We start from the raw sequence: 26,403 nt of genomic DNA, 5'->3' as shown, positions 1-26,403 counted from the left end.
TGTCTGTAGCGGCTTAATACATTGTGTATTCAATCTGGACTAGGTACCGTGGTTTTTCTGCATTTGCGGTTTCCTCGTTAATAAAATTTCTGGTGTTTGTGTTATTTCAATTTCCGCATTATATTGTTTTATCTTTATAATTGAAATAATACAGGTTGTGTGTTAGATCATCAATTAGAGTAATCCAACCTTTGGTTGTTGATTGTCATTGATTGATCCTTGGATATTGGTCTTTGGTACCATCCAAGTTATTCCTTGTGTTTGATTAAGGACTCGCTGATTTCTGTTAGCTCAAGTAAATCAAAACAAGAGAGAGATATTAACTCCTCGATATACTTTAATCTAGATTGAGTCTGACTGTCTAGTTGATTCTCTAGCAAAGTATATTGAAGCTAGTCCATACATATTGCTAAGAGAAATATTGGGTGGTATTATTAGACCCTCGCTTTTTCAATACACAGACGCACATCCATACATATCATAATGGAATATATCAATTGTACCGAGTTTTGTTAAGCAAAAGAAAAATGTATGCAATATAAACAGGCTTTTCTTAAACAGGAAAATGATTAACTAACAAATTCGTTACCTCAGATTCCGCATCTTCTTCTTCCCGGAAAGATATATCATTTGTTAGATCACTGCTCGATCGAACTCGCAAGCGTTGCTATCTCAAGCTTGTTTGTCAAATTTAGTTGTCAAAACTATATGTTTTGATTTCTAGTCTAATTATAGTTATGTCACGGACTAGGATAGTTAAGTGTAGTTGAGCTCCAGACTCCATGGAGATCATTTTACGAAGACGAAGAACTAATCTAGGAACCAGTGGAACTTCATCTGACCAAAAGATATGTGGAGACTTGAACTTATCTATCACTCAAAAGTCTATCTACTCTATCTCCTACTCTTGAGACAAAAGTCGTATAGGTATGAAGTTTTCGATTATACACATTTGGTATTTCGAGCCGAGTTTATCTCGTCTATCTATTTCTCGAAATATGTGTTGGTAAGCTTTCGCTTTAACCAAGTTCATCTTTACTCGTGACGAATGTCATGATGACATTTCAATATCTTGAAAATTGCTTTGATGAAAAATAGTTTGTGAATAACAACTATATATAACATCCTTTAAGAATGTTTCAATGATTGAAATGAAGAGTTGAGATTATGTAACCATCTTTGGATATAAGCATATATAGTGTGTTCGCACATTGGTGTATAAATCCATAAACCGGGAACCATGAGTATGCATATATGTGTATACGGAATTGATGAAGGAGACAGGTTAAGTATGCGTACCCGTACGCATACTGGCGGAAGTTCACGTCCGTGAATATCTGTTGAGTTTGGAGTTTACAAACTCTTAAACCAGTCACCTAGAGTATGCGTACCCGTACGCATACTGGAGGAACTTTTCTACCCGAAAAATTATGCTGAGATTGGAAACCAAAACCAACTCAAATATGGTTGCTTAAGTACGCATACCCGTACATATACTTAAGCTGGTTATTTTCTCAAACTGGTAGTTCATGAACTTAAACAAATAAATTATAAGCAATGCAATCTTTGCAAACCGTGGATATAATGTTCATGAATTGATTCAAATGAATCAAACCAATTTTGTTTCAATTGTGTCTATTCATAAAGACCTAAGCAATTGAACAACTCTCCAACTAGTTCTTTTGAGTCATTTGAACTAGTTGTGATAAAGATGAATACGGTTGATATGAAATTGCTCATATGGCTAACCATTGGTTAACTATTGTTGAACCAACTAAGTGTACACGTTTAGGTACGGTTACTCAAACCTAAATGAAATACATTTCATTTGTGTATAACAAGGTAAGATTCGATCTAACGGTTGAAAGATATTAGCTTAGTTGAATCAGGTTTTTCATCTAACGGTGAATATTGAATGCTTTGTTACTAAGCTAACATAGATTGGAAACCCTGATTTGAAAACTATATAAAGGAGAACTCTAGCAACTGGGAAACCTAATCCCCACACCTCCTGTGTGATACTAGTTTTGTTAAGCTAGAGTCGATATTCCTTTAACCATAGGTTTCTTCTCGAGACCCTGTAGGTTAACGACTTAAAGACTTCATTGGGATTGACCGAATTACTTCTCTTGTAGTTTAGTGATCTGATCTTGTTGTTTCTATCGTACGAGTACAATTGTAAGACTGGCTTGAGATTTATATCTCTGGTAGGAAAGATAAAACGAAGTCACAAACATCTTCGTCTCATCGTTTGTGATTTCACAATATCTTGTTTCGCTACCATACGATTAAGATTATTGTGAGGTGATTGATATTTCTAGGCTGTTCTTAGGGAATATAAGTCCGATATATCAATTGGTTCCTGTTCACCTTGATTTTATCAAAAGACGGAACAAACTCGTAGGTTTATTGTGGGAGACAGATTTATCTATTGTCGTAGACATTTCTGTGTGATACAGATTTGTTTATTAAAGTCTTCAACTTTGGATCGTTGAAACTCTTAGTTGTGGGTGAGATCAGCTAAGGGAATCAAGTGCGTAATATCTTACTGGGATCAGAGACGTAAGGAGCACAACTGTACCTTGAATCAGTGTGAGATTGATTAGGGTTCAACTACAGTCTAGCCCGAAGTTAGTTTATAGTAGGCTAGTGTCTGTATCGGCTTAATACAGTGTGGTGTTCAACATGGACTAGGTCCCGGGATTTTTCTGCATTTGCGGTTTCCTCGTTAAAAAAATTCAAGTGTATGTGTTATTTCTTTTCCGCATTATATTTTTTTATATAATTGAAATATCACAGGTTGTGCGTTAAGATCAATCAATTAGAATATCCAACCTTTGGTTGTTGATTTACATTGATTGACACTTGGATATTGGTCTTTGGTACCATCTAAGTTTATATCTCTTATATTCAATCAGGCTCGCAGATTTATTTTTGCTGATTGCGGATTGAATTAGAGATTGAGATATTTAACTCTTTGATATACTTTGATCTATATCGAGTCTAACTGTCTAGTTGATTCTCTTGAAAGTATATTGGAGTTAGTCCATACAGATTGCTAATCGAAATATTGGGTGTGGTTATTAGACCCACGTATTTTCATCATTAAGCTCAAGTTCAAGTTAGAACTCCCCCCAGTATGTTGTCATCCTCTCGCAAGAACAAAACAACAACAACAAAGGCAACCTTTACCAGAGAAAGGTTTAATCGGTTTTTAACTAATGCGTTCCAATAAAAAAAGTTGAAAACCAGAATCATAAGGTACTAATGTACCTTAATAATACCAATAGACTTTCTGAGATTTTTAAAGGTTGCCCTGTCTAATGGCTTAGTGAGAATATCATCTAGTTGACGTTCAGAGGAAACATATTATAATTTGATAACTCCATTCTCATACAATTCTTTAATAAAATGATCTTTAATATCTATGTGTTTAGTACGAGAATGTACAACATGATTTTCTGTTATACGAATAACACCTGAGTTATCACAAAGAATACTCATAGTTGGAATATTTATGCCATAGTCAATGAACATTTTCTTCATCCAAGGAAGTTGAGTATAGCAGGTACCAGCAACAATATATTCTGCTTCACAGGTGATGTGAATTTCAATTGAGTTGTAGTAATAAGTTCGTTGAGACTTGTGAAAGCAAAAGATTTTAGACTTATAAAACTTAAAAATAGAAAATTTATTGCAAAATTGATTTCAAGATATTAAAAGTAACCAAGATACTAGATTCCACTATTACACATGAATGAACGATACCAAATATGTTTCAAAACTCTAACTATCCTTTATGTCCTTTATTTCTTAATTAACACATAATCAAACATATTCCCAAATATTAATTGTATTCCCTAAGAATAGACTATCAATCGATTAAACAAAGTATAATCTATCAAATTGAATCACAAGTAATTAAGAAAATTATGTGAACATTTAGAACTCCGCAAAAGCGGTGATTGAATGAATTATAAATTGTAAATTAGAGAAAATAAAATTGTTACCAATCATTCATGCATAGATAGATTCATCCATTGCCTTGGTTGCGCGAGAATTAGTTCATCATCATGGAAACACGCTCAATATTCATTTTTATTTCTCAAAGAGTGTTTACAAAGATGAAATGGGAGTAACAATGATAAAACCGGGTTTGTAATAGTGATATTTGTTACAAACTGAAAAGAACGATAGAACAGTACTATCGCTGATTCTGTAGCTCTCAACCCACGCATGTGTGTCGTTTCCACTGTTGAAAAACGACTGTCTTGGATGGTCTGTTCTTCGTGTTCTTCAGATGAGCAGCAGCAGAAAAATATTTCTGGTGGTTCGGATTATCGCCTCTGTCTTCTCCAAAACCCTTCCAAACTCTCAGTCACCCTTTTAAGACATCCCAGGGACCTTTTTATACCTCTCGTGCACAATAAATATCCTCCATAACTCCAAATAATTCTCCATTACTCGGCAGTAAAGAGAAAATAATATTCGGATATTTTCTTCCCTGAATTAACATTTCACGCGCTGAAATGATGCATAAACACTCCAAACATGATCCTACATGTTGTAGGATTGATTCAACACGCCTCAGACACATATAATCTTTCTAAAACAACAAGAAATCTCGTGAATACTTCTCGCCTGAACGTGTTACCCTGTTTTCTTCTCGCGGAATATCCAGCCAAACTTGATCGAACCAAAGGCCTTTACCAAGCCTGATAAGCCCAATCACGTCATCCCAAAGAGTTTGAACCGTTTAATCTCTTTGATTCCCGTCCAAAATGTGAATCCTAAATCTTCTACAGCCTGTGAGCTTTTCCCGCCAAAACTTGATTTTTGAAATGATGAAGACGGTGTCCCCCTAACCAAAACAGGGGTGCGAATAGCAGGTGGCGCTCTGGGGGTGCAAATAGCAGGTAGTGTGCCCCTTAATAATTGGATGCTGAGGATGAATTTGGGTTATGCATACCTTGGGTGCCCCTTAGCCAAATCTGGGGTCCGTATATCAAATGTCCTCCGGGGGTCCAAATAGCACTTTTTGATCAACTTTTTCCACACAAGTGTATTTCTCCAAAAACACCTACACAAACATAAAAACACCATAATAAGTACAAAATCAAGCACTAGCAATAGAGACACTGAGGACAATTCAGACACAAAAATGTGTCTATCAACAGGTTGATAAAGGCTGTGAGTTTTATTTCTTCTATGCCAGTTTACGAGGTTTTGACCAACATAGAAACAACCACCAGAGGTGCTTTTCTGATCTTCGACACATCCTGCCCAACCAGAATCTGTATAGGAAACAAGACTGTTGTCCGTATCCATAGAATATGATAGACCATAGTCTAGGGTACCATTAACGTATCTTATGATTCGTTTTATAGCTTGTAGATGTGATTCTTTAGGATTTGCTTGAAACCTGGCGCAACATCCCATACTGAAGGCAATGTCTGGTCTTGTTGCAGTCAAGTTCAACAAGCTTCCTATCATGGATCGGTATAATTTTTGATCTACCGATTTTTCACCTAGACTGGACTGAAGTTTTCCAGTAGTTGGCATTGGTGTTGCCATAGGTGTTACACCTTTTAGCTCAAATTTTTCAACCAAATTACTGGCATATTTTTCTTGGGAAAGAAAAATATTGTCCTTTTGTTGTTGTATTTGCAGACCTAGGAAATATGATAATTCTCCAACATTGCTCATTTCGATTTCCCCACTCATAAGATTTAAGAATTCATATATGAGACTTTTTGAGGTGGATCCATGGATGATATCATAAACATAAATTTTTGCTACTAGTACATTATTTTTATTCCATTTGGTGAAAAGTGTCTTATCCTACCAAGCTCTCGGATCTTGTTTTAGGCCATATAAAGCCTTTTTGAGTTTAAAAACATAATATGGAAATAATGGATCTTCAAATCCTTTGGGTTGAGCAACAAAAACTTCTTCCTTTAAATCCCTGTTGAGAAATGCAGATTTAATGTCCATTTGAAAAAGCTTATCTTAAGGTTACATGCATAAGCAAGTAAAAGTTTAACTGATTCTAAAAGAGAAACAAGAGCAAAAGTTTCATCAAAGTCAATACCTTCAATTTGCGAATATCCTAAAGAAACCAGTCTGGCTTTGTTTTGGACAATAGTTCTGAATTCATCTGATTTGTTCTTGAAAATCCACTTTGTTCCAACAATATTTACACCTTCCGGTTTAGGAACTCGCTCCCATACTCCTTGTCTTTCGAATTGATTAAGTTCCTCATGCATTGATCTTACCCGAGCGGGATCACTAAGGGCTTCCTCAACATTTTTTGGTTCTATTGAGGAGAGAAAGCATGTATAGTGACAGACACTCTGGAGTCCCCTTCGAGCCATAACTCTGGCATTGGCATCTCCTATGATATCTTCAGTGGAACGTCTTTGATGAACCCATTTAGCAGGTTTGTAGACAATATTTTCAGTATTATAGGGTTGTTCAACAATACTATCATTACCATGTTTATCATTTATATCACTAATGATAGGAACAATTGCTGGTTCTTCTTCAATTTGTTTTTCTTTATTAATAGTTTCTGAAGGAGGAAGTTCTGCAGAAATATGATTATCTTGATAAAAATCATTAATGTCATCAATAACTACATTAACTGATTCCATCATGACTTTGGTTCGGAGATTATATACTTAGAAGGCACGACTATCAGAGGCATAGCCAAGAAAGATTCCTTCATCACATTGGAATCAAATTTTCCTCTATGTTCTCTGGCCTTGAGTATATAACATTTGCTTCCGAAAACCCTTAAATAACTTAGATTAGGTTTTCTTCCATACCATAATTCATAAGGGGTATTTATAGTTTTTGACCTTAGATAAACTCTATTTATAAGATAACAAGCTGTGAAAACAACTTCACCCCATAAGATTAATGGTAAATTTTTATTGTGAAGCATTACTTTTGCCATTTCTTGAATATTTCTATTCTTTCTTTCAGCTACACCATTTGCCCGAGGTGTAATAAGAGCATAAAATTGACGAGAAATCCCAAGTTGATTACAGTATTCATATACTTTTGTATCCTTGAATTCGGTACCGCGATCGCTTCTTACTTTCTTAAGTTTGTGACCTTGTTCATTTTGGATTCTACTCACAATAATCTTGAATTCCTCAAGCGTGTCATTTTTGTGCTTTAGGAAAGCAACCCATGTGAACCGTGTGTAGTCATATACCGTTACAAAAGCATATTTCTTTCCTCCAACAGTTGCTTGTTGGATTGGACCAAAAAGATCCATATGAATAAGATCAAGAGGAGCACGAGTGGCTATGTCTCGAGAAAGTTTGTGTGGAATTTTTCCTTGCTTACCTTTTTGACAAGCACCATATACACCTTCTACTTTAGTATTTATTTTGGGAACGCCTCTGACAAGTTCACCGTTAATGATCTTAACAAGCATTTGGTTGTTGATATTACCAAACCGTTTATGCCACAAATGAGTTGATTCTACCTTGGTCAGGTTACAATATAAATTAGACTGTATATCAAGAAGGTAATAGTTATTCATACTTCTTCGTCCTCGAAAAATTATTTTTTCAGACTTATCTTCAATATCACAACCTCTCATATTGAAGATAACTTTATGACCTTTATCACAAAATTGACTTACTGAAAAAAGATTGGCTTTCATTCCTTTGACATAAACTACCTCATGAATTTCAGGAATACCTGGAAGTTTGATTGTTCCCTCTTTGCTAATAAGACAGCTACTTCCATCTTCAAAATCCACAGAGCCTCCCTTGTAGTCTTCTGTCTTTGTGAAACAAGAGAGATTACCTGTCATATTCTGCTACAACCATTTTCAAGAAACCATTGAAATGGAGAAGTAGTTTTGAGCGCAAAAGCTCCCAGACAGTGCTCAATAGTTTCTCTAGACTGTTTATCTTGGTCTTTTGATTCTGAGTTAGGATGTCTTGTTAAGTTCTTAAACAATCCCTTAACACATGTAAACTGATTCTTTGCACAACATATCTTCTTATTTAAACCATTCCATCCTTTTTGAAGAAAAACTTTGAATCGTTTCTTCTTATTTAGTTTCAAATTTCTAAACGTCATAATTGAACATTCATGAGACTTCCTTTCGTGAAGAACTTATATATCCTTGACCAGTCGTCTATCAATCAATATATTACTGATGTCTTCAGTATAAGACCGGTTTTGTTCAACATTTTCTTCTAACATCTTGACAAGTACCGAGCAATACTCTTCTGAATCTTTCAGATCATGTTGAAGAGTATTTAAGACCTTTGAAACGTTAACCGAATCACCCATGGGATTCAATTCTTATAGGTTGGATCGCACCAAACACAGATTGTTAGATATTTTCGTGTTTGCCTGCTCTGATACCAATTGAAAATACGAGGGTACCCAAATACTCCACAATATTTAATTTATCCACCTACAAGTCCTCTTACCGAAAGTGATTGTCTATGGAAAAAGGACAATACTGCAAATCGGTATTCACACTTTGTGTGATTGTCTATGGATACGAGATTGAGACAATACGGCTACCAAAGTGTGATCACTTGATAATAGGTTTGGACTGAACCAAACTCTATAGGATCACTATCAAGTAAAGCGGAGTTAACGTTTTTGTATTTTACTTATAATTATAATAAACAATCATAATTACGGAAATAGAAAAGTAAAAGACACAGCAAGATTTTGTTAACGAGGAAACCGCAAATGCAGAAAAACCGCGGGACCAAGTCCAGAATTGAGTACTCTCAGAATTAAGCCGCTATACAAAATATAAACCAACTTCGTATAATTGAGACCAAACAACTACCCCTAGTTCACTTAGTTTCTTCAGTATCCCTGCGCTTCCGACTTCGATGAGTGCACGCACTGGAACAATTATTTTGGATCGTATTCCAAAGAGTAAAGGAACAACAAATCTATCTGGAAACAACACTATTGATTCTTTAAGATAAGATATCTCAAGTCATATGAAAAGGCTCTTCCGTTTAAACTAATAAACTCCTTTTCCTGGTTAGATCAATTCAATCTCTATTACCTAAGTAATAAGATTCGGTTTTGTAACAATCAAAATAGATCTCAAGAGAACTATTAGGCGTTACTGATCTCAAGAAACTAATCAATCGAATAAATATGATTTTGTTGGATCCCAGCCGATGAAGGTTTGTACTAAAGAAAGATATGAGAAACCAATAAGAAATATTTTTCGTCTTCAAATCTTCTTTAATATTCAATTAAAACCTGCACAATACCACTTGAATCTCTTGTGATCAATCACGTACAAAACGAAGTCTGTTAATAATGGATTATCACAATATTTCTTTAGATATATAAACAGTTCTAAAGATCCCGTCGATATTTCGATTTAGTTTGAGTGAATCTTATATCAGAAGAGAAGATTCTCAAGAATAAACAAACTAGGTGCAATCAAAGTTTCAACAACCATTAGTCAATCAAATCAATCAAAAACTAATAACACTGCAATTATCTAGTTTCCTACCAACGGTACACGTAGAGCTTCTTGATCCCATATAAGTCTTTAAACGATAGGTCGTAAGAGATTTCTCCTAATTAGGGTACTTAAAGCATATAAAACTAACAACCTTAATTAAAAGATTCTTAATTTATTTCGGAACAGGATCTCCTTGAGTAATTAAGTAATATCTTTGAACAATAAAAAATAAGAGTTGTTGTTCGTGTTCAAAGTATGTTGACATCTTTTCTTTGTAAATCATCTTTCATATTTACAATCTTGGAATCGATTATACCATACTTCCAAACAAGTTTAGAATTGGTTCATATGTATTCCAAGGAAACTATGTGGTTGATCAAATATCAAATCACATTCATGGGTTCAATCGGTTCTACCAATCACTAGGATTGGTTATGCCTAAATATGGAACACTTGCGATCGGTCACACAACGTACCAGGACCGGTTACATCAGTTACCAGGATCGGTTACATCAATTACCAGGACCGGTAACCATATACACATGGTATCGCTTGTAATCGGTCACACCAGTCACTAGGATCGGTTACACCAATTACTAGGACCGATTACACCAATTACAAGGATCGATTACATAACTCTATTGTGATCGGTCTCACCAATTACTAGGATCGGTCACACCAATTACAAATATCGATCATACCATCTCAGGTGATTACTTCGGATCGGTTACACTAATTAATTAAAACTAGTCATACCAAATCATAAGTCAGGCACTGTGATTAGTTATACCAAGATACATAACAAGTTACGATCGGTTCTACCAACTTACACATATTGGTAACCCAAAGATTTTCCTTGAATAGCCATACCAATAAGCCTAGCGATTTCTCGTTCGATTCATATAACAAGTTCATGAATGTACTTCCTTTAAATAAATGTAAACATTGTTTCCTAGGATGAAATCTTCACCTTTAACCATTCTCATAATCATCACAACATTCATAAGATTCTGTCGATGTCATATCTACGAAGTTCAAAAGATAAACGTTATACTTCATAGTCTAATTCCTTAACACTATGATCATGCGATCATGTCTCACTACTAGAGTAAACTATTCATACACAGCTTCGCAGTTATGTTTTCCATACAACACGACTTGAAAGATACGTTAGGAATGAAAGAGTTCAAGTCAATATTACTAACCTCAAGAGGAAGGATGATGTCGTCGTTGTAGATCTTTACTTCTTCACGTTCTTCAGGTCTTCGAGTAATACTTGTATGTCTCAACATACCTAGACTTTCTAGTCTAACCTATATGAAGTTGACTCTAGTACATAATCAAGCGAATCTTAGATTATTTTTGATTCACTAAAATATGACAACCAAACTTGACATACGAACGCTTGGTGGGTTCAACCGAGCTATGCTCTAACAAATTCAAGTACAATTAAAATCTTTAGGAGAATATCTCAAGTTAATAATGGACGATTAGTAATGAGAAGAGTAATAGTTAAATACGTTAGGAGAAGCAGTTCGGTGTCACACTATTTTTTGTCTATGTGGCTAGGTAACATGTAGTCTGCAGACACACAAGCTGAACTGTAGATAATGTAATGTGTATCAGTTGGTCAGCACTCTGATTCCAAGTTATATATGAAACTAAGTTGCTAATGCATGTACATCGGAATCGCACGATTAAACTATGCATTTGTGTCAAACAAAATATTGTAAAGATAACACTTTATGAGAGCCAACAGAAGTCTTTGAACTAATTATCTCATTTCCGAATAAAACTAAACATAATGCAGTTCCACTGAAAATAACGGGTGATGTTCAACGAATTTTCATGATTACACCGGGGCCTTATGGTAATCCCAGGGACGGAGACAAGTTGACTAACCCTATCTCTACCCCACCTAAAATCTTTATATTTGAACAAAAACCTTCCATGCTAACATGTTTTTTTGTGTTTATCCCACCAAATATTTAGCGTTCAGTCCACCAAAATCTCCATGATTCTATATAATTTTTTTTAACTTCCTTTGATGTATTTTTCTGGCCCCGCCACCAGGTAATCTATTGAGTTTCAAAAATCTCGTTTACATTTATCCTACTAACAAATGTTCCAGGCATCAACTCACAAAGATACGGCTGGGCCAAGTTGAATTAGTTGATTTCGGACCAAATGCTCATCCCTCAATCGCGGATAGGGCTGAGCATAAAAACCGTAACCGCGGTTTTTATCCGTATCCGTCCGCAAATTTGCGGGTGAAAACCAATCCGCTAGAGTTATGGACCGGACACGGGTGCAATCTCAAATCCGCAAGCGGTGCGGTTACGGTTGCGGGTGCAATCTCAAATCCGCGGATTAACCGCACCGTAGGACAATTAGGGAATTTAGTAAATGTATTAAGGATACTATGGGAAGTTGGATGTTTATATATAAACATCTTTACATTTGTAAACCCTAATGGATATTTTTTTCTTCGAGAGGAACCGAACAGACCTCTTAGTCTCCTCTCTTTCCTATCTTCGATTCTTCTTCAATTAGGTTTAATTAATCCGGAATTTTCTATAACATCTTTATCGATTTGTAGAGAAGTAAGTAACGATTAACTTCAGTATTAACTTCAGTTTTGATTACAGAGAAATTATGTTTTTTGATTTTTTTCCCCCAAATCGATTGCATGTTAGGATTCAATCAATTTCTTCGTCATTGGTTCTTCGGTATTAACTTTCAATGTCTCTTTCATGTTGCAGAGATTTAGTTTCAGAAAATGGTGAAGTGAAGAATATACCTTCACTATTTTCTGACTGTTGGTATCAGTGGGAGTAAATTATCATAATCTACATGCTCATATGCAGTTATCTATAACTCCTCCTCATTTTACAGATGCGGCAGAAATCTTGCAGGAAATTCCAGACATATCTATCATGGATTGAATAAACTAGTACTCGAATCCAAGGTCTCTTTTTCAGTTTTTGGCATCAGAGATTCATATGGCTTTGCACCAGACTTGTTGCATTTGAATTAGTACTCTTTTGTGTTAACTATCTTATGTCCTTTGTTGCTTTTGAATTACTGAATTAATACTCTTTTGTGTTAAAAATCATAAGCCGAAGGAACCAATGTCACAAACAGCAGTTTGTAACTTTTGAATTAGGAACCAATGTAACTGTTAACTATCTTATGTCTGTACTCTAGTTTGTAACTTTCTGTACTTAGTTTTTTTTTTGATGTCTTGTGATCAAATCCGCGGTTAATCCGCAACCGGCCCGCAAAATCCGCTGATCCGCAGAGGGCAAATCCGCGGGTGATTGGGCCGGTCACGGTTTGAATTCCCAAATCCGCAACTTTGACGGTTTGGTTGCGGGTAACCCCTAATCCGCAAACGTCCGTCCGTTGCTCACCCCTAATCGCGGAGGACATGGCCAACTTTTCTCTTGACTGCCTATATATTATTGGGCCTATGTGAAGTTCTAAACCATTCTATCGGGCTTTCAGAAAATCAACATTAGCACTTACCCAAATCCCACGTCTACAGAAGAAGAAAACTTCAAAATTATCTCCAAAGTCTAAACTCATCTGTGTAGTACAACTAATTCCTCTATAGTATTTTGCTGTACAACAAATAACAGTACTGCACTACAAATCATCATTTCCATTTTTACTCTTATTTGTCTCTAATAATACCACCAATCCTATTCGCAAGAGGACACCAATTCTTTCATCTTCGAGGGTATTTCTATAAAACCCAGTCTTCAACAACCAATAACTGTTGCAAAGAAAAAAAAAAGAAAAAGTCTTCTTCTTCATCATCAAAAATTCTCCTCTCTGCAACTACAATCAATCAAAATTCCAAAATTCGAATTCAACCCCATCAGGAAAGATGATGCACATGACATTTTACTGGGGCAAAAACGTCACAATCTTATTCTCATCATGGAGAACTGACTCGTGGCTGAGTTATGCCATAAGTTTACTGGTTTGTGTTCTTTTCGCAGCTTTTTATCAATACTTGGAAGATAAAAGATTGAAATTGAAGAATATGGATCGCGCTAAGAAATCTCCATCATCAACGATTGAGACCCCTTTGTTGATTCCAATAATTGGTAAGAGAAATCTTGGGAAGAGATTCTGGTTGGGTTTGTTGTTTGGTGTTAATTCAGCAATTGGGTATCTGTTGATGTTGGCTGTTATGAGTTTTAATGGTGGGGTTTTTATTGCAATCGTTTTGGGATTGGTTATTGGGTTTGTGTTGTTTAGATGTGATGAGGAGGAAGATGAAGATTTGATGTCAGAAACTCCTTGTGCCTGTGCTTGAGTTTTTGTCCGACTGGTGGTCTGAATGGGGTTTGGGTCTTTTTTTTTTGTACAGTGTGAGTCAGACGCTGACTGTGTCTGACTGGGGGGTTTGAAGATGTTGTGTACTTTAATGGATTTATCTTTTGAATGTAAGATATAATTTCTGGGTTTGTGTTTTAATTTTGTGGTTTTCAGATTTCTATACTTGTTTTCTCATTAAAGTTATCATCTCAATTCTCAAGTTATCATCTCAATTCTCAAATGTGGATGAATTGGAGGGTAAAATTGTAATTGTGTGACTAATTACTCAAGGGATATTTTGAGTCAGACTCTGATTGGGTCTGACTGACTGGGTTTTTTTGAAGATGTGTATACTTTAATGGATTTTGGGCATCTTTTTTTAATATAATCTCTGGTTTGTGTTTAAATTCTGTATCTTTCTTCTAATTTCATTAGATAAACATCATCTCAATCCTCTGTTCATTCGAGGGTAAAATTGCAACTGTGTAATGAACCTATTGGGGGCTGGTCAACTGACCAATTTGGAATGATTTTCCCCCCTCAATCCTTTGTTCATTTGGTCTCTGGCTGACTCGCTTTTCTTGAGATTCCATAAATCTAGATTTTTGAAAGGTGTGGGTATATTTTGGTCCCATCATCAAAAGCAATTTGCTCAAAAGTGTGTGGCTCAGGAGTGGAATCCTTTTTGGTAACTCTTGGCAGAACTCATAAGACAAGGATTTCCAATTGATGCTTCACAAGGCCTTGGGAGTAAATTGAGTGTTAAAAATGAAGGAAAAAAATAAAGAAAAATTCTCATTCAGAGGATTTCATATTTAATGAAAAGAGGGAATCCTAAACCCAGACTCCTTGTGTCACTGTCAAATTTACATAAGAACATATTGTCAAAATAGTAGTTTCAAATTTATTATTTGCGAGAATAATCGTGTCCTGGGATCCTTTCTTCATTTCTTTTATATATAACTACGAAGAACAAGTTTGATAGTTATACGAGAAATCAATAAACAGGACAACCATCAACAATGACACCTTTGGCGGTCGGACATTCGGCCAACTCGCAGTGTTCACCTCTTGTACCCCACCAATCCAAGTTCCGGTTTTCCATGGTTACCGCGAAGTACAGTAAGACAGCCATGAAAGCAACTCCAGCATCAAGTGCAGCCGAAAGAACATAATTGTACCTTTGCCACCATTGCTTCCTATATCTAAAAACGAAAAAGTTGAAAAATGTTCCGACCAGAATCCAGGAATTGTAGTTCACAGTTGTTGCAGGCGGCATATAAGATGTTGCTCCTAAAAGTACTGGAAGGTTAATCAAGGGAATCCAAGACTGATTAGGGAAAGCTTTGTGGAGGAGCCAAACCAAAATTGGCCCAACTGCACCACCAAGGAAGAACCAGTTAAGAGCTGCATAATTCCCAAGTGGACCAAACATACGCCTTGGTCCGACCAGACCCCAAATGACAGACGCGTCAAACTCGGTCGCTCGGACATGTCCATGGACTATTTGGTGGTAGCAGTTCATCTTGACATATGTTCTCTACGGAAGCCAGTAGCCACCATGCAACTCCAATGTTGATTGTTCCAGCTATGATGGTTCCTATGAACTGATTCCAGTAATATTAAAGGAAAACCATTATGTTAGGACATTGAGGTACTGTAGGTAGTACTTAAGAAAACAGAAAAACAATTCCATCGGTACCTGAACTAGGAACATTGATCTTGGTGGGATTTTCATGTAATGACCTAGCTTGAAATCAGCAAGGAAGGACACAGCCTGACCCATACTTATATACCCGTAGGTTTTAAAACAGACATTGGCAATTGGTTCTCCAGGTAAGATTATACCCATTACAAATTCCGTTATGATATTTAGTCCCGGTGCCTGCAATTATCGCATATCATCCATACTGCATATTCTGATAAAGTAGCCTTAAGAAGAAAAAAAATGTAGGGGAAGTTACCTGGTTTGTAGTTGCAGTTATAATGCTGATGGGAAGAGTGAAAACGAAAGCAAGGCCACATGCGAAAATAAGACCCCACCATGGCATCTGCACCTCATCTTTCAGGACCGTGCATAGTAGAAGAGAAACGATAACTGTTTCCGCAAGAAGGGCATTAAACCACCAGTTTGGTATGTCCGGGTACCTTTTCATCAATCTTGTGTGAATATCCATCTTGCCTTTATACGATAAACGATACCGTTCATAAATCTCCCTGTACATTCATTTAGGCGCATATAAGGCTTTCACCAATTGTGAGTGTCACCGTAGTACATTGGTAAAGTTATTGGATGATGATACTAGTGATCTGAGTTTGAAACAAAATACCAGCACCAATTCTTTACCATAAAAATAAATAATCTGATTTATTTATATTATTAAATTTATTTACCTCCCGTAGAAAAAACCAACATGGGTGAGGGTGGCAGCAATTGTGGCAAAACCAAATCCATAAGTGAGTGCAAAAAACATGCTCAAATTGATCCTTCCTTGTTCCTCGTACTTAGGCATATCAATCTCAAACTTATTGTTCACAATAGCCGTTATGTTGTATACCTCTCCCGTAGCTGTGAACAAGTGTGAGGAGAATATAGGGAATGTCTTGGCATTGTACAAATTCAAACCCCAATAGGCAAATGGGATTGCCATGTATATGGTTAACACAGAACCTACGAAAACGTTTACGATTGCAAAGAAAGGACATGTCAGAGGACTAGACAGGAATGAAGCAACAGTAGACCAATCAAGTGAAAATGCGCCAAGTCCTAAACCACTCATGCCAGAACCAAGCTGCTGTGCAGTGACTGATTTGGAGAATGTCCAACACACCCATGAGACGCTTGTTAGAGTGGTAAACAGATAACCAGGAACTGCGTGCCACACAAAGCTGCAAACTAATGCAATTACAAAGAACTTTGTTCTTGATGTTCGGCGCTCATCTTTTCCATGTAACGCACTGTAAAAACAGGGAACATAGAATTTTTAAACGCCCAAGCTTGAATTAGAATGCAACTAAAAAAGGTTGGCAGATTTTAATTGAAGACAAATAATTCAGCAATATTCAACAAGACTACGACAATTTGGCATGTGCAACAACCGAATTTCAACCAAAAATTTCTTCAACTAGTATATTTATACTACTTTCTTCCAATATTGATTCAATTTGGAAAGTTAACTCAGTGACATGATTTTTGGTGAAAATGATGTACCTGACACTTAAATTATCGCCCAACCAATGGATACAACAATGAACCCATTTAAAGATAAAGCATTACCCAAAACAAGTTAAAATCATCAATTAGAAAGAAGAAAACTTAATACTTGATCATTTAAACGGATGAAAAACTAAATTCAAGAAGACAGAAAAAGAAAGTAATTACTTTCAATTTTGGTGAGAAATTCAAAAATGAAAACATACCGGAATAGAGAGGCCTGAACCAGGGTACTGGGCCACCACATGTGAGCAGGCTCCACCACATATTTCCTTAGCAGTCCTGCCCAACCATATCCTAAAACCTGCAGCACCACCGCCCACCAACCTAATTAGTGGTGTAGAAATACGCATATTAACCAACTAGAAAATATATTAACTCGGCATACATTCGTTCAATAATTCATACTCAATTAGAAAATCTACTGATGAATAACCAACTGTAGTATATATAATAAGCAAAGAAAATACGGTGGTAAAATCATTAGGTGATAATACGAATGATCTTAGTTCGAAACTCGTCGACACGAATTTTTTTATCAAGCAAGTTAAGCAAACACAGGTAGGCATATATGTAAGCAAAAGCAAAAATAGGGAATTAAGAAACGTATGAGTCAAAGAAACAAACCTGAGTAGTGATAACGAGTAACCAAGCAGCAAGAAAAGAGATATTTCTGTGATAAAAAGCTTTGATGATAGTTACACTGCTAACGGCATAAGCATAACCACTCCCAAAAGAACTCCCAGCATTAGCAAATATTGATATCAAAACATGTTCTTTCACATTAAATGGACCAGGATTCAGTGAGAAATCTGTATCACCAAAACCAAGTATATGAAATGACCAATCGGAAGTACAGCAACTTGAACTGTAATATGTGTTATAACTAATGGTTGAGTTCTATAAGCAAAGAACTGGTTTAGAAATGATAGTAAACAACATGAGAGTATGCCTAAGAACCACATTCTAAATGTCCATACTGGTAGTGTATGATCATCTTCATCCGTGTCTTCTTCTTCATGTGTTTTTGGGTATGTTTCTATATCTAATGTTCCCATATTTTTCAGAGTTTGGGTTCTTTGGTATGATAGTACCACCACCACCACCCTTTTTATATTTCAAAAGCTTTCTTCGAGACCTAAAAACTATAGATCTTTATAGGTCCCATACTTACAAGGCTTAATACCAATAGTATATGGTTAATTTATCTACTTGTCGTTCGTTAGGGGAAAGAAAAGGGTGGTTTGATGGTGTGTCTACTTCACATGCTACTCATGTGGTGTTTTAATACTCCAAATGTAAAAGTAAGCTGTCTACTGCGATTAATTAGTGCCAAACTGGCACAAAATAGTTGGAAGGTAACTGTAATTTGACAACTTTTTCGTAGTTAGCAACTTAGCATAATATATAAATGTCTTGAAAGATAAATAGTGTAAATAGAGATTTTTCTAGATTGACGAAAGATTTGGTGTTGAAAAGTTTCGAGTATCATCGTCTAAATTTGTTATCATCTAACAATAGAAATTTAATTTGTTAGCGTCTGTGAACGGACTTAACTACGGTTCCAGAAAACTCCCGTTATAGCTGTGGGTATAGCTTTGTGCATCTCCTTCTACAATTGAATTTGAGACTCTTGCCAAAGTAATCCCCTCTGCTACGGTTGGCGATGATGCATTAAAGTATAGTTCCACCTCCCAGGTGATTGCCAAATGAACCTTGTGCAATTGCACTAGGCATTTCTACCACTGACAAATACTGGATAAACCTTAACCTTGATTCGTATTGTACAGGTTTTGATTTATTTAAGATGATTGGTTTTTGCTCATACAAACAAGAGTGTGGTTACATGATCTATGTGTGATCACCTTTTAATTTAATTGAATCGTTTTGCATGCTTCAACCAAAATGAAAAACAAAAATGAGGGCGGGCACACACTTCAAATCTCAAGATATCTCCCACGGGCTTTTTTAATTTAGATATAGTTGTCACAAACGTACCTCACATTACAATTTTGTCAAGCAACCTTTAATGAGTTCATAGTTCATACCGTTTCAGGAAATCCGAATTTTGAATTTAAGGTGAATGGTTTTTTATAATATTCTTTTAAGCATAAATGATTTATTATTATTATTATTATTATGTGAAAGGAGCCTCAAAGGATTATTTCATTAGTACAAAACAAAGATAGGCTAAGCTTGTCTTTGTTAGTGGTGGTCTGGATTTGTCCGGATAAAAATAAATCAAGGGCTGTGGTTCCTCAGACCACCCCTTACATCTCACATGTGTGATTCATTAATCTACGGCTGATTGTCTTGCACGCTGTTTAATTTTCTGGGCGTTAATGTGTGTGCAAAAGAAAACAAGGCTCTCAGAGCAACTGCAGTGGTGCGAGTATAACCAAAGACCAAAGAGGGAAAAAAAGATCAAATTTTGGGTTTAGTATGGTGTGTGACGCTACGGTGGAAAGACTAAATTTGGTCAGACGTACATTATACGTTCGCATGGTGTGGGGCGTAGACTATACCAACGCCTGATTGGGACGTGCACTAAAAAAAAAAATGAAAGAAGTGGGGCGGAGGTATAAAGCCCGCCCCACTAAATTGATTTTCAAAACAAAGAATGGGGCGGGGGTATAATGCCCGCCCCACTAAATTGATTTTCAAAACAAAGAATGAGGCGGGGGTATAATGCCCGCCCCATACAAAATAATTAAAAAAAAAAATGGGGCGTAGACTTTACGTATGCCCCATGGGGAGCGTAAACTATACCAACGCCTGGTGTGGGGCGTAGACTATACCAACGCCTGATGTGGGACGTGCACTATATGTCCGCCTGGTGGTGGGGCGTGAAATATATCAACGCTCGACTATATCTGGGTTTAGTCTTGGTGCCAGACCAAATATACTCTGGGTTTTAGTCGTTCATCAAAATTTGATCAATAGTCGTTCCACTACGTCTGTTCAAAAGACCAAATATTTGGGTTTACTCTCCCACCGTGGACGCTAATCAGACCCTCATCACTGTCGATTCATTTTTCTCTTGCCCTTCCCTTCTCTCACTTCGTTTTCCATTTCTTGCTTGATTTTGAACAGGATTTTAGCCTTTTAAATTTGTGCAAAATCATCCAAGGTAAAAATAACCGAAGAAAATTGCTTGATAGAATTTGGTGAGAATTGATGGAAGCCATGAACTGAGATTCCAGTTGAGAGTTTAAATATCGGGTAAGAATAAATATTTTAATGTGCAATTTTCTTTAATCTAGGATTTCTTAGTTCTCTGGTTCTGTATTTGTAATCCCAATTCTAGGTTTGATTATTTAAATGGTTCAATTCCGCGATGAATCTTATGAATCGTTTGATTGAATTTAAAGTTTTTCATGAAATGTTTGTAGAAATGCTTGAGCGGACAGGATTAACTAAGAATAAGTAGCATAAGATTCATTTTTCAGTTGAATTTGATTAGGATGATTTATTAATTTTTTCTGGTTTGGATTATAGGAAAACAGCGAAATTGAGGAACACTATGGCATGAAGTGGCTTCAGACACCAGCGAGACTGTATAGCATGTCCGCCGAAGTTAATGTAAGGCAAAACCGTTTTTACAACTTGGGTATGCGGAAGAATAAAATTTATTTATGAATCTTCCCATGGTTGATCTAATGCTTGCTTTGGAGATACTAATTTGTTTCATGGTCCTGGGTTACTGGGTATGTGAATTATGAAAATCAACACGGATGGAAGGTTGAATTCTACACCAGGCTTCAGGGTCTTGTTTTTCCTGGAAATGGTAATTTTCATGATATTAATGTATCTAAGTAATTTTTATAAAATTTGGGGTTTGGTTTTTTACTTTAGTTGCTTGAAATCACTCTATGAAATTGGAGAACTAATGAGGAAGAGAATGATAAGATAGTTGCATAACATATATGATACATTAGAGATAACGATGTTTCAGTATATTGGTGGAAGAGTTAGGATTATTTGGCGTAAACATGTTTTTGCTTGTTAACTGAAGGTTCTATTGGGGGGTTTGAAAGTGTTATGATTTGTATTTTTTGGTTGGTCTATTTTGTTACAGTTTACCTATTATTGCTGCCATCAAAATTAAGTACTGATTGGGTTTATCAGTTATCTTTAATTCTTCACCAGTAGTGGTTACGCGATGATTACTCGACTTTGAGTGGGGTTTTGATATAATTTCTTCTGTTGTGCATATTAATTATAGATTTATTATCACGAATTTAACATTATAGTAATTTGAAGTATGTTCATTCTCATTGCAGGTGAACCAATTTTCCCAGCTACCAAAATTATCAAAGCTATGTTTGCGAAAGTGGATCTACAAGTCTCTAACCTCGGTTTCTGCATGGTCACTGCAATACAAACTCTCCAGCAATACTCTCAAGTACTTATCCCACTATCTTCTATATAACACTGTTGTCATTTTTTTTTGTTTATACTTGATACTCGGTAATTAACACTACTACTGTTTAAGGCTCCACAAGTTTGTTAAATAACCATTCTTTTCAATATCTTTAGCAGGTTTCAAGTTATCTCTGTTAAGAAACTTATCATGTAATTCTTCCTGATATAAGAACACCTACTTTTGATTTTCATGAAAACTCTCCACCAACCAATGCACAAAGTCCAGCAACACCCCTTTAAAGGTAATTGTTAATACATTGCTGATAGAATTCAAATGCTGTCATAGTGATTTTTTTATTTAATTTGGAAAATGGTATATTAAAGTTGGCTTAATGTTCCAGGTTCGAAAGATTCTATAATAACGATGAATGGCCAGTTGTATGAATTCCGTTGAATCCTCCACAAATGCAGCCATTACAAAATTCAGCACCTCCACTACCTGGTAAAAAATTGTGTACCTCCACCAATGGTTTTAATACAAAATTCAGAGCTTCCACCAATGTTGAAGATACAAATTTCAGCACCTTCAATGACGTCTGGAGCTTCCACCTATGTTTCCAGTGAAAAGTTCAACACACACAACAACTGCCCCCAATGACGTTGTGGCCAGTACAAAATCCAATACCTCCTAAAACTTTCCTAGAACTCATCACGATCCTTTGTATTGCTGATACAAAATTTACTAGTGCCTCCACCAATGTTTCTGATACAAAATTCTGGTCTCCACCAATGTTTATGATACAAATTTCATCACTATCGCTGACGTCGCCAGCATGCATTCAAGCACCACCACCAATGCCCCATTAAGTGTTTTCACCCTCCGAACCAGCATCACCGATCATACATTAACACTCTGTATGTTTTTCTCTCCCTACCATTTTTGTACATTTGTGCTCAAATGTTTTTATATATACTCTTGACGCTCAAGGTCGAGGCACTCAGCAAGCTGCATACTTTCTAACTCAAATACCTTTGTTGTTTGGTAGAATGGTAGACTCCTGTTGTTACTCAGAGTCGGTTAGCAGAACATGAGTCTATGGCACATAATAATGTCCCTGCATCAATCAACTAGCCAATACTCTTTACTGATCAATTAAAATGTTGTCCTAAGGATTGATTGTTAATATTACAAGAAAAAATAAACTGAGTTATTTTGCATCTTTAATATGTTTATCCCATGCCGTTTCTCTTATTCGACGGCTGTGGTTATCCCCTAAAACACAATCTCATTAACTCTACCTTAATGAAATTTAATTTATTATCGCATGCCGTTTCTATTATTCTTGACGATGGTTTTGACTTTTCAGTGTTCCAAACCCAAATACGATCTTAGAGTAAGGAAACCAAAAGGAAGATGTATCCTTCTATCGTCTCCAAGTCGGCGCAGCTTCCTGGTAAGAATAATAAAACCATAATCTCATTCCTTTGATTTCTTTTCAAGTCTTAGCAAACAAAAAATCTCAAAAGAACTGAGGAATCGATTTCGAACACCGTTAATAAGGAGATGCTTATTCACCCTTTTATGTTGTTTTCCTTTGAATTTTAAGTTGATTGAATAAAATAGAATGATCGGGTTTTGTTTGTTTGGTGCTGTGTGTATTTATGAAATCGTGATGTTCATTGTATATAAAAACTTCTGAATTTAGTACACCAAATCAAGTTCGCTCTTTCCTATTCTAATATTGAAATTTGCAATTCCAAGGAATCAATCGGGAGATAATTATTGTTGTCTAGCTTTGAAGTATCAACTGGATTGAATTGATTAGGATGATTGGATTTTTTTTTTGCTGGGTGTCGTGACTTACTTGAGTTTTGATGAAATAGTGATGGTTCGAATTAATTTGTACAAATAATAATTTCTGGACTTAGATTATCTTTTCGGGTCAGATTTTTTCGAAACTTATGAACTTTGATTTATTTGGTTTTGATTTTGTTGGTATCTGAATGTAACAGAGTAGCTAAATTGGACTAAGGATGAGAAACCTGAAGGGGCATCTGAATGTGTCAAAATAAGGCAAACTCCGAAACTTACCTCCAGAAATTACTCCAGGCGCATAAAAATGATTTTAGTATTTTACTATCTCGGTAGACTAATGATGGGTTTCGGTTTTTGATCTAATCAGAGAAGTAAACAAAGGATGACTTAGATACATAGAACTTCGAATATTTATATCAAAGACCATTGATAGTACATTGATACCATAAGAACTATGCTATTTTTACAGGAATAAATCTAGGGCTAAAGTGAAGCACAATGCCTCCTTGATCTGCACGTATGTCGTTTCATTGTTGTGGTGATGAATGCTATAAACGCCTCATTCATTTAAAGCATTTTTCAGAAGATAACAGGGAAGATGGAATCCATTTGTTTCTCATATTATTGGAAGAAATATATGCCGCCTTACTCTATGGGGATTAGAGAGATCCGAGCCTGGGAATTTTTTTCTGGTGTGGTGAGTATTCGGGAAGTTTATTTCTTTTGAGAAACTTACTGATACAATGATACTATATAGTCAAGGATTTGTTCTTATAATGAAAATTAGGGTTTTTATCGAATATAATTTGCTTTTATTCTCAGCTAAAGACTTAAAGGTTATATTTCTCCTGAATCTGAATTGAGAACAACATGGAGAGATGTAGATGTAATGTTGGAACTTCTCACAGGAGGAGACGGAAGTCCTACGACAGGTAAACCAAACACTTCGTATCTTTCAAATATTTTCCTAGGTTACTCGAGGGGAGCCTTTTCTCGGTGGAATGAGAAATACTTCATCATTTCAATAAAAGACAGACAGTTTGCACGTCGCATATATGGATGATTCAATATAAGTAGTTATTTTAGATTGATAAAAGACGATGCTAACACAGATACGCAGTTTGCAATATCCAAGCAAAACTGATCTTTTACCTCATTTTTGTTCTTTATTTTCCAAAATATGGAGAAGAACCAAAGTCCATCAAGCAAAGATGGAAAATGTCGTCTTTCTTCTCTACATTTATTTCTAGAATGCTATGCTACATATATAATTAAATATATAATTGGGTTATCTGAATGTGAAAATGGAATCCATTTTGTGGTAATAATTAAAAGTTAATTTTAAAGTCTTACACGGTATGGATCGCGCTACACTCAATTCAATTTAGTTATACTATATATCTCGCGCTACACTCAATTCAATTTAGTTATACTATATATCTCTTTGGCACGTAGTTGATCTTTTGCTGACATGTTATATTCTATGTTGCCTAATTTTTTGACTCACCTTCAACCTTATTTTTCGTCTAAACTGCTTTTTGATTTTTGAGATTACTTTCATTTTTCCCTGTGATGATTAATACAATTCTTATTTTTCATAGTTTCATGGGTCATTTAAATTAGTTGAGATATATAATTCCTTAATTAAATTCATGAAATTATTTCTTTACAAACAGGACTTTCTCCTCGCGTACTAAATTCATCAGTAATTTATGTAACTTAATAACCCCAACAGTGCATCCGGCTTTTAAAGTGTTTTTGTTGTGTCATGGACTTGCATTTGAGTTCAATTTTTCTACACGATCAAGGCCAATCCAGAGCTCTGGCGGCATTCATATCATGAATTAAGGTATGAGATTCCAACGTTGAATGTGTTTAATACAAAGAAACAGCTGACGGCTGACCCCCTAGCTTCCCAGTTAACAGATCAACCACCATGTTCTTAGTCCCGTCTGGGTCTGATATCCCGGTCGATACATATGTAAAGAAACAAGTATGCAATTGGCTTACCCTATGACTATAAACAAGTGACAAGGACAATCAATTAAGTATATCAGTTGTAGGATAACGGTTTCCAACCATGGCCAGCTTTAGATACACAACAACCCGAATAATGAGGTTACCGATGCCAAGAAATGACCCTAAATATGGTATATCCTGAAGTACATCCTGAAATACTATTATGAGGTTAGTTGGAATTGGGAAATAACTACATCATAGTACACCAACAACAAAATGTATACTTTAATGAATCTAACCAGTTGGAGAATTGCATGTTTCTAAGAGGCGAATCAAAAAGGTAACTCAGACGGCACTTTAGACTATGAATATGCGTTTTTGTGAACAAACTATTTGTTATTTTGTATGTAGCAGGCTGCTTAGGCCAAAACTTCAGCTAAACCAATAATTAATTTTCACTATATTGGTTGTTTTTGGAGGTTTCATTGCTTGAAATACAACAAGAAGTGCAGTATCAAATTTACCAATATACTTTTAACCAAGGTTTTTGACTAAAATGAATAGTTACATTCGATTCTACACACTGGAAAAACACTCGTACATACCTGCTGGGGTGGTACTATCTGATGTTAAACAATTTTCTTATTAAGTTTAAAAAATCTTCACTATTTTCAATTTCAAAACACAATCCATGTTTTTGAAACCACCTGCATTAAAGGAGGTCCGGCCGTAATTAGCTTCGACAATACGCCAACCATGATAACATTAAAAAAAAAGGTGATATAAAAATGCAAAAGACATATAGAGGCGGATCACCACCCCACTGCTCGACTAGAGCTTTCATGTTTTCTAAGTGGTGGAATTTGATTAAATATAGAGCCATTGGGATGACCTTATATTTAGACAGCACCTAAACTGAGTGGCGGGGCTGGAAAATAAAGGTTGGGATGGCTTGAAAACTAATTGGATAGGTGGATGTGTCACAAACCTATTTAAGGCATGAATATTTTTAGCCAATGTAGAACAACAATAAAATTTTGAGTTTTTCTGATCGGCCCAAGCCAATATGTAGTTCCGCTCCTGACTACACCTCAAACATCGGGAGCGCTATCCTAAAAATAGAAAAAATATCCTACGAGGATTTTCTACATGGCTCGAAAAGATTAGCAAAACATTGTATTAAGCATAACATATAAATAAACCATGTCGGCCGTTATTGTCAGACTAGACAGTGGGTAACTC

The 26,403-nt window shown here is 35.9% G+C and overlaps 1 protein-coding gene, 1 long non-coding RNA gene and 1 pseudogene across 4 annotated transcripts; 2 read left to right on the top strand and 1 right to left on the bottom strand.

The window, feature by feature from the left end:
• The first annotated feature begins 13,175 nt into the window (after positions 1–13,175).
• Positions 13,176–14,209, top strand: LOC113325957 (copper transporter 5-like). The gene has a single exon (XM_026573784.1). The coding sequence runs from the start codon at positions 13,371–13,373 to the stop codon at positions 13,803–13,805; it is 435 nt and encodes a 144-aa protein (XP_026429569.1). The 5' UTR covers positions 13,176–13,370; the 3' UTR covers positions 13,806–14,209.
• Positions 14,210–14,804: 595 nt separating this feature from the next.
• On the bottom strand, positions 14,805–18,079 carry LOC113326457 (annotated as a pseudogene).
• A 1,954-nt stretch (positions 18,080–20,033) lies between these two features.
• On the top strand, positions 20,034–24,499 carry LOC113326082. Of its 3 annotated transcripts, none has more exons than XR_003348280.1 (8): positions 20,034–20,243; positions 20,520–20,808; positions 21,305–21,426; positions 21,561–21,688; positions 21,788–22,301; positions 22,754–22,840; positions 23,672–23,899; positions 24,025–24,499. It is a non-coding gene; the product is annotated as an uncharacterized LOC113326082 (long non-coding RNA). The 3 variants fall into 3 exon arrangements; XR_003348278.1 differs by having other exon boundaries at positions 20,035–20,243; positions 21,564–21,688; XR_003348279.1 differs by lacking the exons at positions 23,672–23,899; positions 24,025–24,499 and adding an exon at positions 23,400–23,461 and having other exon boundaries at positions 20,036–20,243; positions 21,564–21,688.
• The last annotated feature ends 1,904 nt before the right edge of the window (positions 24,500–26,403 follow it).

The sequence above is a fragment of the Papaver somniferum genome, unplaced genomic scaffold (genome assembly GCF_003573695.1).
Source record: "Papaver somniferum cultivar HN1 unplaced genomic scaffold, ASM357369v1 unplaced-scaffold_10, whole genome shotgun sequence".
NCBI lineage: Eukaryota > Viridiplantae > Streptophyta > Magnoliopsida > Ranunculales > Papaveraceae > Papaver > Papaver somniferum.
Note: the sequence above shows the minus strand (reverse complement) of the source record. Positions and strands in the feature narration are given on the sequence as shown.

Excerpts from the sequence above, each read along its gene's own strand:
- LOC113325957 (XM_026573784.1), top strand. The coding sequence starts at position 13,371 with ATGATGCACATGACATTTTACTGGGGCAAAAACGTCACAATCTTATTC.